Source organism: Lynx rufus, unplaced genomic scaffold (genome assembly GCF_022079265.1).
Source record: "Lynx rufus isolate CCGP_SWC_20201006 ecotype Redwood Valley unplaced genomic scaffold, mLynRuf1.p SCAF_9, whole genome shotgun sequence".
NCBI lineage: Eukaryota > Metazoa > Chordata > Mammalia > Carnivora > Felidae > Lynx > Lynx rufus.
This window is the reverse complement of record NW_025814897.1, coordinates 59320272-59334714: the sequence shown is the minus strand read 5'-3', so window position 1 is coordinate 59334714 and position 14443 is coordinate 59320272. Positions and strand designations below refer to the sequence as shown.

The following is a 14443-nucleotide window of genomic DNA, read 5'->3' as shown; positions in this document are numbered from 1 at the left end:
CCCCTGAACCACTGCAGTGACTTCTTCATTGGTGCCTCGACTTGCTTCTTCCAAGATTCAAAAGTGATCTAAGTAAAACCAGACTCCGTCCTTCCCGTGCTCAGAACTTTGCCATGCTCCCCTTATTCTATACACCTCAGACTGGCATTCAAGGCCCTGCTGGGTCTGCCCCTACCCTCCTCTCCAACCACTTCTGGGCATATACCTCGCCTTTACCACTTTTGCTCACCTTGTTTCCTCCACCCACACCCTCCATCCTTTAAGAACAGCCCATATGTCACAGAAAGTTTCCATGCCCACCCCATGCTCCCACCCTCCCCTGCCAGTGACACACATTGCTCTATGTTTCCTCCTATAATGGCACTGAGAAAACTGACAAGATCCCATAAAGGAACAGCAATGGGGATCTGGACCAGGAAAGGCAGGAGAAAGAACAGAATGTCAAGGCCACGCAGGCTTATATAGTTCGTAGCATTGAGCTTCACATTGGCTCAGAGCTTCCTGGCATCCAGGGCAAAAAGGATGACTCAAGCAGTTACATAAATGACATTATCAGGCAGAAGGAGGCAGACGAGGGGCAGTGCCCCAGGGGCAGTGAGGTGGTGAACAGCACAGAGTTCCAAAGAAATCTCTTTGGGTATTAGAGGGTGTCACAGAGGGGTGCTGAGGGACGCAGGGAGCAATGGTCTCAATAATGTTCCCAAAGCAGACACTGTCTCTTGTCCTATCTGCGAGGATATGCCATCTGCCCTCTGAGGGCAGTGTGTCCCAGAGTCTGCTCCCCAGGCTGGGGCCCTCCAGAAGCAGCAGCCCTGCCTCGGTCACTTTTCATCCTGTGATGTCTGCCAAGTGCCCACTGTGCTAGGAGCTGTTCTAGGTGCTGGGGCTACAGTGGTGGCCGAGAGGAGCTTATATTCCAGTGTGGCACAGAGAATCAATAGATACATCTATACGCAGACAAATTAACGTCAGATAAGTGGCATGAAGTTAGGGTAAAAGTAAATAGAGCGTGCTAATTTGGGTAAAATGGTTATGGATGAAGTCTCTAAGGAGTAACATTTTTTTTTTAATGTTTGTTTATTTGAGGGAGAGAGAGTGAGAGAGCGCACGTGTGTGTGGGTGAACAGGGAAGGGGCAGAACGAGAGGGCAACAGAGGATCCGAAGTGGGCTCCACGCTGACAGCAGAGAGCCCAGTATGGGGCTCAAACTCATGAACTGTGAGACTGTGACCTGAGCCGAAGATGGACGCTTAACTGACTGAGTCACCCAGGCCTCCCTCTAAGGAGTAACATTTAAACAGAGACCTGACTCGGGGCACCTGGGTGGCTCAGTCAGTTAAACATCTGACTTCAGCTCAGGTCATGATCTCACGGTTGGCAAGTCCTAGCCCCTCATTGGGCTCACTGCTGTCAGCGTGGAGCCCCTGCTTTGGAATCTGTCTCCCTCTCTCTGCCCCTTCCACTCTTGCTCTCTCTCTCTCAAACATAAATAAACATTAAAACATTAAAAATAAAATAAAATAAACAGAGATCCGACTGAAGTGAGAGACTGATCGTGCAGATATTTTGGCGAAAATCATTTTGGGCAGGGGGCAGAGCAAATGTAAAGGCCCTGGTGGAAGTAAATATACATGTGTGAGAAACAGCAAGGAGGCCAGTAAAGCTGGAGCAGAGTGAGTGAGGGGAGAGGGGTCAGAAGTCACAGGGTAGGAGGGCTGACTGGCAGGTCCTTGTGGGATATGGGAAGGACTGCGGATTGTACTCAGAGCTGGGGAGCAAATGGAAGGCAGAGAGGACGAAGGGGCGGAGCTCTGAGCTTAGCTCTGTCTGGCTCTAACTATCAGAGGCCCAGCACCCAGCAGGCGCTCAATCAAGGCTTTTATAGCCTAAAGGCACTCTAGCAGTGACTTGCTCCGCAGTGCCAGGCCCCACTCCCACCCCTATCGGCCCATTTATTAAGCATCTACTATGTACTAGAGACCACATCCTGGAAGCCCTCTAGGGTGACTCTGCCAGAGTATACTTGGCACCCTCCTTGGTCACCAGTGCAGACAGCCCTGACTTCTCTGGCCCGGCCACCATGCCAGAACACCATGGCAAGAATGGGGTCTGGCCAAACACCCACCTTCCCGGGCACGGCGGTCCTGCAGCAGCTTGGCGGCAGAAGCAGTCTTGTAGAGGAAGCCACTGTGGCTCACAGTCGGCAAGACAACTGAGTAGTGCTTTTCCAGAGGCTTCGCTGAATCCAGCCGAGGCACCTCTTTAGGGAAGGTGTTGGGGGGTGGGGTGTATGGTGAGGAACGGCTGCTCGTGCTCACCATCCCAGGGTGTCTCCCCTCGCCCCTGCCTGGGTCGAGCATCCGAGCTTACATTCAAGCCACCAGTCCTTTATCACCTTCAGGGTCTCAGTGCCACATCCAGGGCTTTGCCCAAGTCATTCTCCACCTCCTCCCGCTTGTGCAAATTCCACCCTAGTTCCAAGGCCCAGCTCCAGTACCTTCCCTGCCAGGAAGCCCCCCAACTCCCCAGCCCAGCCTACCCCACTTTCTCTGTTGAGGCACAGGGCTAGCACACTAGAATGAGGGGTCTTGGCAAACTCACTAACAATCCCCAGAAGGAGGTCTGTCCCAGACAATGCAAAGCCTAAGGAAGCAGCCCGGCTCCAGTCCCGCTCCCAGCGGTCCCAAAGCTCAAGCCAGCTGGGTGGTCTCCTGTGCCTCCCTGGACACCTGGGCTTGCTCCAGCCCAGCACACCCCACCCACCCGTGGCCACGAGCCGAGCTCTGGCCGCTGAGCTCCACCCTCAGTCCTGGGATATGGCCCCAGAGGCCAGCCCTGGGCCATGACCGGCAGGGCTCACCCCCGCCATCCCCTCCTCACTCACCCGGAGAGTGATAGCCAAATGGGCCCCAACCCCAGTCTGTGACAGAGCCCCACCCAGACAAAGCAGCAGACAGGGCTGCCATTGTGGGCCACTCGCACATAGAGAAATGCAACCCCCACACAGCAACTCAGCTACTCTGTACACACACAAACTCCAAAGCCCTCGACACCCCCAGGTGTGAGGAAACGCAGATCTGCAGCAGCTCAGAGATGCCCAGACGGTGGCAGGCAGAAGGCCCTGCTGCAGGTCTGGGCGGGACCCACAAATCCAGAAAGAGATGCAGAGACAGACACAAAGGGACACACGTACGAGGGGGAAGCCAGATGCACAAATGTACACTGACATGCAAACCCAAACAGACCCCAAGTCACACGCTGTTGTAGGGCCCCTCAAGGAGCTGCTATCACAGCCCACGTGGTACGCATATCTAACCCCACAGGGTGATACACCGCTTCTGGCGACCCCCACCCAGCACCCCTTTCAAAAGGCCAGACGGTGGCAGCAGGGAGGCCCCATCCCTCGAGGTGGACAGTCCCATCAGCCACTTACCCGTGGTCCGGTTGTTCCGTAGGAATTCCATCTGCAGCGCCTGCCCTGCCTGCTCGGCAAGAGCCAGGGGCGTGGGGGCCTCAGGGTCCCCTGAGAAGCAGTTGACTCCAGCCCCACAGCCCAGGAGAGCTTGGGTCTCAGCCAGGTCTGTGGTAGTGACTGCAGCACACAGAGCCTGGGAGGAGGGAGGAAGAGGGAGGGGAGGGTCAGCCTAAGTCAGAGTGGGGGGACAGTGGGAAAGGGGGCCTGGGGGAAGAGAGGAAGGGAGTGGAAGGAGTCACCCAAGTCTGGGGGCCCATCCTCAGGTTGAAAGAGAAAAGAGGCAGGAAGAAAGCCAGAGAGGAAAGGGGGAGGAAGAGAAAGGCCAAGGGGTTAGGAGGGTAGGTAGGGGCTGCCCTGCAGAGGCTGGGGATCCGAGTGGCCCAGGGCTCACCCCTGCTGGCAGCCCCTGGGATCCAGTCAGCCGCCAAGCCTGTTCTCTAGAGGATCTCAAGCTCCCTCTGCCTTGTGGAAGGGCAGAGCGGGGTGCTTTGTAGCTAATTCCTCCCACATTTGAATTCCTCACTGCCTGCCCAGCCCTCTCAACCAATGGGAGTTGCTGCCCCTCCTAGCTGGCGGGCTAGACTGGGCTGGGCTGGGGGCTGGACGCCTGGGTTCCTGGGAGGTGGAGGTCTGGCTCCCACTGGGCTTCTAGCTAGACTGAGCCTTCCTGGGTGGGGCTGCTTGGGGGGAGGGGCTGAAGGCCAATCAGAGGTCACAGTGGCATCCCCCTGCCTCGGAGCAGGCTACCTCCCACTCAGGCTGAGCCAGACCAGGGCCCGGGGCTTGGCTCCCAGCCTGTCAGGGCCTGGGGCCCATGTGGGGCCTCATCTTGAGTGGGGTGTGGATGGGGGGGGGGGGTCAGAGCAGCCAGCTGTTTTTCATGAGCCTGACAGGAAATAGCATCCCCATCAAGTTCACTCCTTTTGGCAGGATTCACAAGGAGCAGGACGGTTCGGGAGACAGAGGAATCAAGAGGGGAGGGAGGCAGACAGATGCTGGGGATGTGGCCTTGGCCCAAGGGTCAGGCCTGACTCCTCCTTGCTTTGCTCCAACTCTCCCTGTGGCTCAGGCAGGGTTCTTCTGCCCTCTGGGCCTCAGTTTCCCTATATACCAAGCTCATCGCTCTGAGCTGATGCAAAAGATGAGTTGAAACACAGAGAGCAATGAGGGGAGCAGAAAGAAAGTGGGTGGTCTCCAGGAGCCCCAGAGGCCCAGTGCCCTGACCTTGTCCAGTTCCTCCTGGTTGCCAAAGAGCGGGTGATAGCGGCGGTACTTGCCCTCACGGTATTTGGCCTCCAGGTGGCGCCGCCGGGCACTGGGGCTGCTGCTGGGCTGCAGAGCCTCACTGGGGGGTACATTGGCTGCCCAGAAGCGGTTCCCAGGGCCATTGCCCAGCTGTAAGAAGAGCTGTGGGTTTGGGCAAGAGGTTAGAGAGGCAGCCTATGTCCAGAGGCCGGTTCTTATAAAATCTTCGAGGTTGTCAGGCAAGGGGCTGGGAGAGCCAGGCCACCTACCCACTTTCCAATCGGGGAAGCTGAGGGGCAGCCTGGCCGGCTGGTGGCTGTGAGCCCAAGCCTAGTCCCTCAGCTCAACGACAGGACGAGAGGCAGACCGTCTGCCAGGTAGACGCCCCAGGCCTGGTGCCTGGTTGGGGGCCTTACTATTTCCCCCACCCGGTCCCACATCTGGAACTCTGTATTCCTGAGGCTATCACAGCCTGGGCAAGGGTCACGGGTTGGGGGCGGCGGCTGACCTGTTAGCCAATGGAGTGGGTAGGGATTTTGGAAACCTCTCCTGTCCTTGACATTCCTCTCTGGGCTCAGGGGAGGAGGAGCAGGGGCTAATGCTGGGGGGCAGATGCAAGAATCCAGTAACCAGGGGACTAGTCTATTAATCCCTTCATCCTGCTGATCATTCATTCCACAGCCATTTCCTGGGCCCCCCACCCTGCCTCCTTGTCAGGCCCTGTGTGGGGTGCTGGGTCACAGAAGAGAATAAAGCAGAAACAGGCTCCACCACCACCGACTTACTCTGTGACTTTGAGCAAGTCATTTTCTCTCCCTGAGCCTCAGTGTCCTCATGTTTAACCTGGGGATTCTAACCCTAACTCACAGGAGATGTGACACCCAAACTGAAGCGTGGCTGGGGCTGTCAGGTAGGCCCGTGTGGTCAGCCTCCCATTGCACGGTTCTCCTCTGTGACCACCACACGTGTCAGTACCTGGGAACCCCAAGTACACAGGCACATATGCACATGTAAGTATGCCCCCAAACGTGCATACTCACACCCACTGGCATATGTGAGTGAAGATGAAACAACATTTTAGGCTCTGCAGGACAGTTTCTGTGGTATATTCCTTTTTTTTTTTACAACCCTTTAAAACTGTAGAAACATTCTTAGCTCACTGGCCAGTTTGCTGACTTTGCCAAAAATCAACTTTTCCAAAATCCCCACCCACTAGATGATCCCCAAGGTCTCTTCTAGCTCCAGGGTGCCGGGGTCTGTGAGATGGGGGAGACCCAGGCAGTAGCTGAGTGGAGCTGACCCCAAATGTAGGCGGCGGGCAAGGCCTCCCCACCTCAATGAGTGTTTCCGTCCACACCTTCCTGTCCATCTTCAGGCTCCGCACCTTGGAGACCCCAGCGCCTAGGCCACGGTGCTCCCCTATAGACAGAGGGCTAGACTCAGGGTCATGGGTCTTTAGGGCGCTCTCCTTCATATAAGCACTAACCTTCCCCCCATCCTTGCCTCCCCATAGAGCCCATCCAGGGCAGACAGGGAGAGGTCACTCACACACCACTCTGGAAACCAGCCACGCATCCCCCTGCTCTTAGCACCACAGAACTGAGCCCTGTAAAGTCACCTGGGCTCCTGCAGCAGTGCCCCCGCTCCCCCCACGTCACCCCCCACAGCCACTCTCTGCACAGCCCAGCCAGAGTGATGTTTTTGATCTTTTTTTTTTTTTTTTTTTAAGTAAGCTCTATGCCCAACATGGGGCTTGAACTCATGACTCTCCCACCCCCCTCCTCCTCCTCCCAGATCAAGAGTCACACACAAACTGAGCCAGCCAGGTGCCCCCAGAGTGATCTCTTTAAAAAGCAAATCTCCTTACAACAAATCCCTGCTTTAGACCCTCCAATGGCTCCCCAGGATTAGATACGAATTCCCTACCTGCTTCTTCAACTTCATCTCAGAATTTTCCCCAACCCCAATCCCCCTGGGCCATACTCTCTTCCCTCTTCCTATCAACCAACCTCATTCCTGCCTCAGGGCCTTTGCCCTCACAGTTCTTTCTGCTTGGATTCTCTTCCCCCATCTCCCCAGGGTCTGCTCCTTCCTCCCATCCAGATCTCAGCTGACATGTCATCTCTTCAGAGAGGGCTTCCTGACAGACACATTCTCTGCCTAGCACTTTATTACCTGATGTTTTTATTGGTTCATATATGTATTTTCTGCCTCTCCCCAACAGAATGTAAGCTGCCTGAGAGCAGGAACCTTGACTGTCAGCTTTAGGGTCTAGCCTCCGTGCCTAGAATAAAGTCTAGCACATAGTGAGCACTTAGTAAATCTCTGTGGAATGAGAGGGCAGGGGGAGTTGGGGCTGGAGGGAATGCAGCCTTGCTCAGCAATAGGTCCCACAAAGGACCCCGGGGTAGGGAGGAGGCTGGGGCTCTAGGAGTGCCTAGCACTGCCTGGTTCTGGCTTCAGCCTCACGCCCTCTGCAACCTCTCATGGAGCACCTCTTCCACTCCAGTCACCCATATGCCTCCGTGAGCTGACACCTTTCCAAATCGAGTCATTTCTTTCCTGCACCCAGACCTCACAGCCCAAGGCCTCCTGGACCTTTGCCCTAGATGTCCCACAGGCTTCAGGGCTTCTTACTGAGCTCAGCGCCTTCCCCAGAACTGTCCCCCGCACCCCAGATCCCCATCTCAAGCTGCCCAAAGCTGCCACCTGGGCACCATCAGCTCCCAGGAGAGCCAAATCCCCAGTACCTCACAGTGTCTGGCATACCAGAGACCCCCAATAAATGCCGGTTCAGTAGATGAATCAATCTTAGGCTCCAGTCTTTCTTTCTCACCCTCCTCATCTGATCTGTCCCTGAGACCTTTACACTGCAGATCCTGCACATCTCTCAAGTGCTCTCCATCACTTCCACAGACCAGCCCTTAGCCTGTTCTTCTCTCTAATGGATCCATTAACAGCCTCCCCGCTGGTCTCCAGTCTCACCTTTCCAACTCGGATTCCACCCACCAGCCAGAGTCTGAGGCACAAATCTGACCATTTCCCTCCCACTCCTGCCTCCCATAACCTCCAGATGAAACACTAGCTCCTCCCACTGCCTGCAATGCCCTGCCAGCTCCTCCTGTCTCAATTCTTTCCACTCCTCTGATGTGACAGGGTGCTGGACCCCAACAGGCCTGGGCTCAAATCCACACTTACTTGACAGGCCACTCTGAACAAGCCATTTCCCCTCTCTGTGCCTCAGTGTCCTTACCCATGGCATGAGCAGTTAACCCCCCTGCCTTACAATCTCAGGACTGAGGGCTAATCACAGTGGGAAAGGCCTGGCATACAGGTACAACTTCATCAACAACGATCTGAATACCGTCTTGGGTCTAGCCCCTCCAGCCAGACGGGCCACCTATCATCCCAACACACCAGCCCTGTCATGCTTCAGCCTGGTGCCCCAGCCCCACACACCTGCACAGCGCTTGCAGATGACGACACAGAGGTTGATGGAGGCCCAGTCAGGCTGGGCAGCCCCGCAGTCGGCACAGAATCTGTTGGGGGCCACAGCCCAGATGCGCTCGGCCACCTCCAAGGTAGACAGGGCCTCGGCAATGGCTCCCTGCATGGCCTCCAGCCACTGCTCCTTCTCTAGTTCCGATTCGGCCGAGAAGCTAGGGACACAGGAGTGGGGGGTGGGGGCTGGTGGGAAAGGGCTCAGAGAGATTTGCAGGCAGCATGAGGAGGCACAGCCTTGGTGGGGGGGCGGTGGCGGGAACAAGGCATTGAGCACTCATAACCAGAAGAGGGAGGCATCCTGGGTCTGTGGGGAAGGTGGGCATGGACAAAAGCAAGGACACTATGAACCTGAGAGATATACGGGAGCTGGGGGAGCCCAGAGTTGCCTCTGCCCCACCCAGAGACTAGAAAAGGCTGCCGGGGAAAAAATAATGCCTGAGCTAAGACGTGACAGATGAAAAGGGGTTAGCCAGAGGAGGCAGAAAGGAGTTCTAGACAAAGGGAACAGCATGTGCAAAGGGGTGGGATGGCACACAGGCATTCCAGGACCTGCAGGCAGGATGGGCAGACGTGCAGACAAGAGGTTGGGAGACATACAGGGACAAGCCTGTGCCAGGCAGAAGAGGGCAAAGTGTACCCAGAGGACAACAGAGATGCAGTGGAGAGTTTCAGTGGGGTGGAGGTTTCACCTTCAGTATAAGAGGATACAGAGGTGTCTTCCTCTGGTTCTTTATTTCCCTGCTGCCACCACACCACATATGTATGCATTCAAGATTCGGCTACCCCCATCACCCACCACCATGGCCAAAAAAGGCATCGCTGTTAGAGGTGTGACAGGCTATAATGCTGCTTTACAAGAGGGGCTGAAGACCATGCTCATCCACAAAGGCCTAAGATGTGGAATCTGCAAGCTGCCAAGGCCTTAGCTAAGCACTAAGCCCGTCTTTGTGTTCTTATGTCCAACTGTCTCAGCCTACATATGTCAGGAGGGTGGAGGCCCTTGGTGCCGAACACCAAATCAACCTAATTAAGGTTGATGACAACAAGAAAGTAGGTGAATAGGCAGGCTTCTGGAAAACACTGGAAGGTGGCTGGTCACAGTTGCATGGTAGTTAAGGATGACAACAAAGAATCTCAGGCCAATGATGTCATCAAAGAGAACTTCAAATGCAAGAAATAAATAAAAAATTGGCTTTCAACAAAAAGAAAAGGCCCTGCAGGCAGTTGTAGACAATCAGCTAATGGATGAGGAAGCACCACAGCCACTGCCAGAGGCCCCTCTGGCCTGGGACAAAATGGGAGGGACAGAGGCGAGGCGCCAGACAAAGGTGAGAGAGTGATGGGGGCAAGACAGGGGTTGTGACGGGTGTCCCCAGGGCTGAGCAGGAGAGGCAGACATTCCCATGGGTGGAGATACGGGCCTGGGAGGTACAGGGAGTCAAGGAGGAATCCACAAAACTGTTGGACATACAGGTGGAGCTCAGGAGAAAGTCCCTGGGGGAGAAGAGATCTGAGCTAAGGGTAAAAGAAATGATGACGGAGGCATGATGGCATCAGTGTTGACAGAGCAATTACTGAATACCGCGTCAGGTAAGGGCTTTACAAAGACTGTCGTGGTCTTACAGAGGAAGAAACCAAGTCACAGAGAGGTCAAGCGATTTGCCCAGGTCACACAGTGACCCAGTGGTGGGCCCAGAATGTTATGGACCGAACTGTGGTCCCCCAGTGTGACTGCATCTGGAGACAGGGCCTTGAGGGAGGTAATTAAGGTTAAATAATGTCTTAAGAGTGGGGCTCTAACCTGGTAAGATTGGTTTCTTTACAGAAAGAGGAAGGGATGCCAGATAGCTCACTCTCTTTCTACGTGCGCACAGAGGAAAAGTCGCATGAGGACACAGTGAGGAGGTAGCCATCTACCAGGAAGAGGGGCCTCACCAGAAACTAACACGGACGGCTCCTTGACCTTAGACTTCCAGCCTCCAGAACTGTGAGAAAATAAACTTTTGTTGTTTAAGTCCCCCAGTCTGTGCTATTCTGTCATGCACGGCAGCCAGGCTAATATACACGATTTGAACTCAGGCATGGCACAGTGCCTCAGAGGTTCAGGCAGGTGACGGCCTGGGAGCGAGTGGGGGGGGGGGGGAAGGGAGGTGGAAAGTGATGGTCAGAGAGGGGTGGGGTAAAAGTGAGATTTCTTAGAAGGGAGGGATCAGAAGAGATTAGTGAGTGGAGGTAAAGGACCAGTGCGGATGGTCAGGGCTGGGAAGGGAGGGGAGAAATCCATCCTAGAAGGGGCAGGTTTCCACACAAGCAAGAAGAAAAATGCTGACAGGGAGTGATGATGCAGGTAAGCGAGGGGAGGGAGGCTCACCTGAAGATGCGGTAGGGGGTGGTGAGGTCAAAGCTGCGCCGGTCTGCTTCCTTCACGTTGCCTACGCTCATGTCAATGAAGGTGATGCCAATGCCCAGGTGGTACTCCTGGCAGGTAGGTGGGAAGGGGTGAGGGCAAGGCCTGGGGTTGGGGCTTAAAGGCCCAGGGAGGGACAGAGAGGAAGGGGAGGTAGAACCCTAGGGACTAGAAAAGTATCTTGGAAGGAGATAAAGGAGGGTACAGGAACCTGGAAATGGGTCAATGGACCCAGGCTCAGAGGCCGTGTAGCAGTAGGGAAGGAGAGCAGGAGGCAGGGAGGTGATGGGAAGGTAATGCTCAGGAACCAGGCAGGGGATAGTGTCAGGACTGGGAGCAGGAAGTGTGGCCGGCACAGGGCTGAGCTCAGTCAGGGGAAGGAAGAAAGGGAAAGGCCAGGCTGAGGGACTAGGGTAGGCATAGGGCAGACTGAGGGATGAGGTGAGCAGGGGGCAGGCTGAGGGATGAGATGGGCAGGGGGCAGGCTGAGGGGCCAGGGGGGGCAGGGGGCAGGCTGAGGGACCGGGGTGGGCAGGGGGCAGGCTGAGGGATCAGGGTGGGCAGGGGGCAGGCTGAGGGACCAGGGTGGGCAGGGGGCAGGCTGAGGGGCCAGGGGGGGCAGGGGGCAGGCTGAGGGGCCACGGTGGGTGCTGGGCAGGCTGAGGGACCAAATAGGCAGGGAGCAGGGAGGGGTTTAGCAATCTGGCTGACTCCTTCGCACCTCCAGATTCTTGTACAGCTGCACTTTGTCCCCAACCACGGCCACATACAGTTTATTCTTGAAACCACGTAGTTCCAGGCTGCCAGCACGGTCAGGTGGCTCTGAGCCTCGAATACCCAACGGATAAGCGCTAGACAGCTGGGCCCGGGCATACTGAGCAGCCACCGCCTGCTGAAGGGCCTGCATCCACTCCTTCCGCTCCACTGCAGGCCAAGGGGAAAGAGTAGGCCTGAGCTCAGCCTGGCAGGGAGCCCCCTAAGGTTCTCTATTCCAGGCTCCTCAGGCAGCACCTCCGCCAGCAAGCCCACCCAGACCACTCCACCCATTTCTGACTATCTCTGAGTTCTTGGACTTGAACAAGCTCAGGCTCCAATCCCAGCTGTGCCACCTACGCTGGACAAGCCACTTCGCCTATCTGAGCCTATTTCCCCTGCAAATGGAAATAAATGGTTCTCAGTGGGTGTCTCAAACACAGAGCCAGAGAGTGTCCCCTTCTCTCTCCCACCTCATAGAAGATGGACTCTTCTCTGGGTTTGATGCAGGGGGAGCAGATGTGCCCTGGTTCTCCTCCCCCCACTTACCAGGCCAAGCTGCCAATCTTCTCCCAGCCCTACCCCTCACCATCACTCTCTGCCCGGAAGGCAAAAGTCCGGTTGTTCGTGATCACTTCAAACTTCTGGTCCCCAATGGCAGCCACGCGGGAGATGCAGGCCACAGAGATAAAGCGCTTAGAGTAGGCATCCTGGTGAGAGAGGGAAGCTGTACTGTGGTTCAGAACTCCTTGGTTCCCTTGACTTTAGATGACACAAAAGTTAGCTACAGCCCCGTGCCCCACAGGTGATGAGGGATAGCCCTGACACTGACCCTGACCACGGCCCACAGCAGGCCAATGGGCGAGGAAGACACGGTTCAAGGAGTCAGACTGGAGCTCTAGTGAGGTCTGGTCTGGGGAAGGACTCCACCCAAGCCTAGTGTCAAGGGTCAGCCTAGGGCCAGGCTGGAGCAGGGGTCCTGTCAGGGACCAACATGGGCCTCACCTTGTTACTGTCAAAGTATCTCAGATGATCGGCATCCAGTCTCACCCATCGCTTCTGATAGATATAAGATCTGGAGAAGCAGAGGCAGAGGGAAAACAGAGCAAAGGACTGGGGATTAGAGGAGAGGCTCCAAGATTACCCCCGCCCCCTCTCGCAGCCACATACAAAGTTAGAAATAGCCAGGTTCAAGGGAGGAAGGAACCTAAATGGCCACTGAGAAAAGGGACTTTACCTATAGCAAGAATGATAGAAGTCAGACTCAAAGTAAGACTTCCCAACTTAAAAAGAATTTTTTTAGTGTTTATTTATTCTTGAGAGAGAGACAGAGCACAAGCAGGAGAGGGGCAGAGAGACACAGAGACACAGAATCCGAAGCAGGCTCCAGGCTGTGAGCTGTCAGCACAGAGTCCAAAGTGGGGCTCAAACTCATGAACTGTGAGATCATGACCTGAGCCAAAGTCGGATGCTTAACCGACTGAGCCACCCAGGCGCCCCAGGACTTCCCGATTTTAACGGTAATAAAACATAGGTCTGGTGGGCATGACTGACTGCTACAGTCAGCTTGGAGAGAGCTGCTCAAATAACCTTGGCCTGTTTTTTGGATCCAGTATAGAATACTCCCCATCCTCATGCAGAGAGCCAGCAAGACTAACAGGCATCACTCACCCCTGCGGTGGGTTCTTGTCCAGCCAGCCAGCCTTGATGACCTGTGTGATGGGGGTGGAGCCCCCGGGGAGCCCGTCCATGGGGTGTGGTGGGAGCTCGGGGATCAGGAGGCTGCTGGGCAGGGATGAGTTCAGGCTGCTCTTGTGCCATCCACCACTTGGGAAAGAAGAGAAGGAATGAGGGAGCCCAGGATGGGGGCTTCTATGGGGCAGGGGCTGAGGAGATGGAGTGGCTGGTAACACTTGGGAAAGGAGGGTGGCCAGGGGGGACAGCCACTGGAGAAGAGTGGACACTCACTTGGGGACGCCCTCATAGGCGTGGTCATCCTCATCTTCATCTGCTTGGTCGTCGTCCCCAGACAGTTCTTCCCCCTCGCTCAGCAGACTGGCCACACGCACGGCACGTGGGACTTGGCTCACTGGGAACTCCTCCTGGCCGCCCCGCCACAAACCCACTCAGCATCAGGCTTCCCTTCAAGCCCCAGATCACACCCCCCCCGGGGGCTGCCGCGCTCCCTCAGTCCAGTCCACCTAACCCACACGACTCAGCACTTTCATCACTGCTGTTTCCACATACTCCCTCCCCTGCCAGCAGGCGGCACAGGGACCCAGGGGGACAGCATCACTCAGAGACAAAGACAGAAAGATGAAGGGATAGTGAATAACCCTCAGAGATGGAGAGTTAAGACACCAGGGGGACACAGGAAAAGAGAAAGTGAAAGAGACGGAGGAAGATGCTCTCAGGGAGATGTGCTCAAACACTGAGGGAGAGAAGAGGCCACACATAGCCATCCAGATGTAGCTGAAGACTGGAGCTGGGGCTCAAACAAGAGCCCCCAGATCCCTGGCAGGGAGCTCAGGTGCTATGCTCTACCCTCAAGCCCTGCGTGGCAAGACAACCAAGACAACGAAGGGGGAAGGAAACATCCTGGGAACTGGCTCCCCTTTCTCTATCAGGTGGTCCCCAGGGTCCGAGAGGCAGCTGGGCAGCCCACCCTCCACTCTGACAGGCAGCCCAAACCCTAACCACCACTTGCCCCACCTTCTTGGTCATCACGCCAGCTGGGGCCGCTGGCCCCTCCTCTGGAGGCTCATCATAGTCAGAGTCATCTGAGGAGAGAGAGGGGTGGGGGTGGGAAGAGACTCAGACTAGCCTCCCCTCCTGGGTACCCTGGCCTGGCTTCACAAAGGTCACCCTTAGCCTAAAAAGACCCCTACCCCTCACCCCAGCCCAGCTTTCAAAAATAGGCACAGGGGACAGGAAATGCTATTTATACACTCACGGCATCATAGGACAGCCTCAAAGGAGAGGCCAGGCCACCACAAGGAGGTCTGAATAGGGGTAAGTTTAGGGGTCAGAGGCAAGGACTGTTTAAAAAGGCTAAAAAA

The 14443-nt window shown here is 55.8% G+C and overlaps 1 protein-coding gene and 1 pseudogene across 6 annotated transcripts in view; one reads left to right on the top strand and one right to left on the bottom strand.

Annotated features, from left to right (window-relative positions):
- ARAP1 (ArfGAP with RhoGAP domain, ankyrin repeat and PH domain 1) overlaps positions 1-14443 on the bottom strand; it is a 65948-nt gene that overhangs the window by 13813 nt on the left and 37692 nt on the right. For all 6 annotated transcript variants that reach the window (XM_047070548.1, XM_047070552.1, XM_047070553.1 and 3 more), the window contains exons 5-16: positions 14097-14164; positions 13353-13486; positions 13056-13211; positions 12390-12459; positions 11974-12094; positions 11353-11555; positions 10596-10702; positions 8180-8379; positions 6054-6139; positions 4700-4882; positions 3434-3608; positions 2126-2260 (exon numbers count right to left, since the gene is read on the bottom strand). In XM_047070548.1, the coding sequence (XP_046926504.1) occupies positions 2126-2260; positions 3434-3608; positions 4700-4882; positions 6054-6139; positions 8180-8379; positions 10596-10702; positions 11353-11555; positions 11974-12094; positions 12390-12459; positions 13056-13211; positions 13353-13486; positions 14097-14164 (1638 nt within the window). The remainder of the gene's footprint in view (positions 1-2125; positions 2261-3433; positions 3609-4699; positions 4883-6053; positions 6140-8179; positions 8380-10595; positions 10703-11352; positions 11556-11973; positions 12095-12389; positions 12460-13055; positions 13212-13352; positions 13487-14096; positions 14165-14443) is intronic.
- Positions 9025-9404, top strand: LOC124504897 (40S ribosomal protein S12-like; annotated as a pseudogene).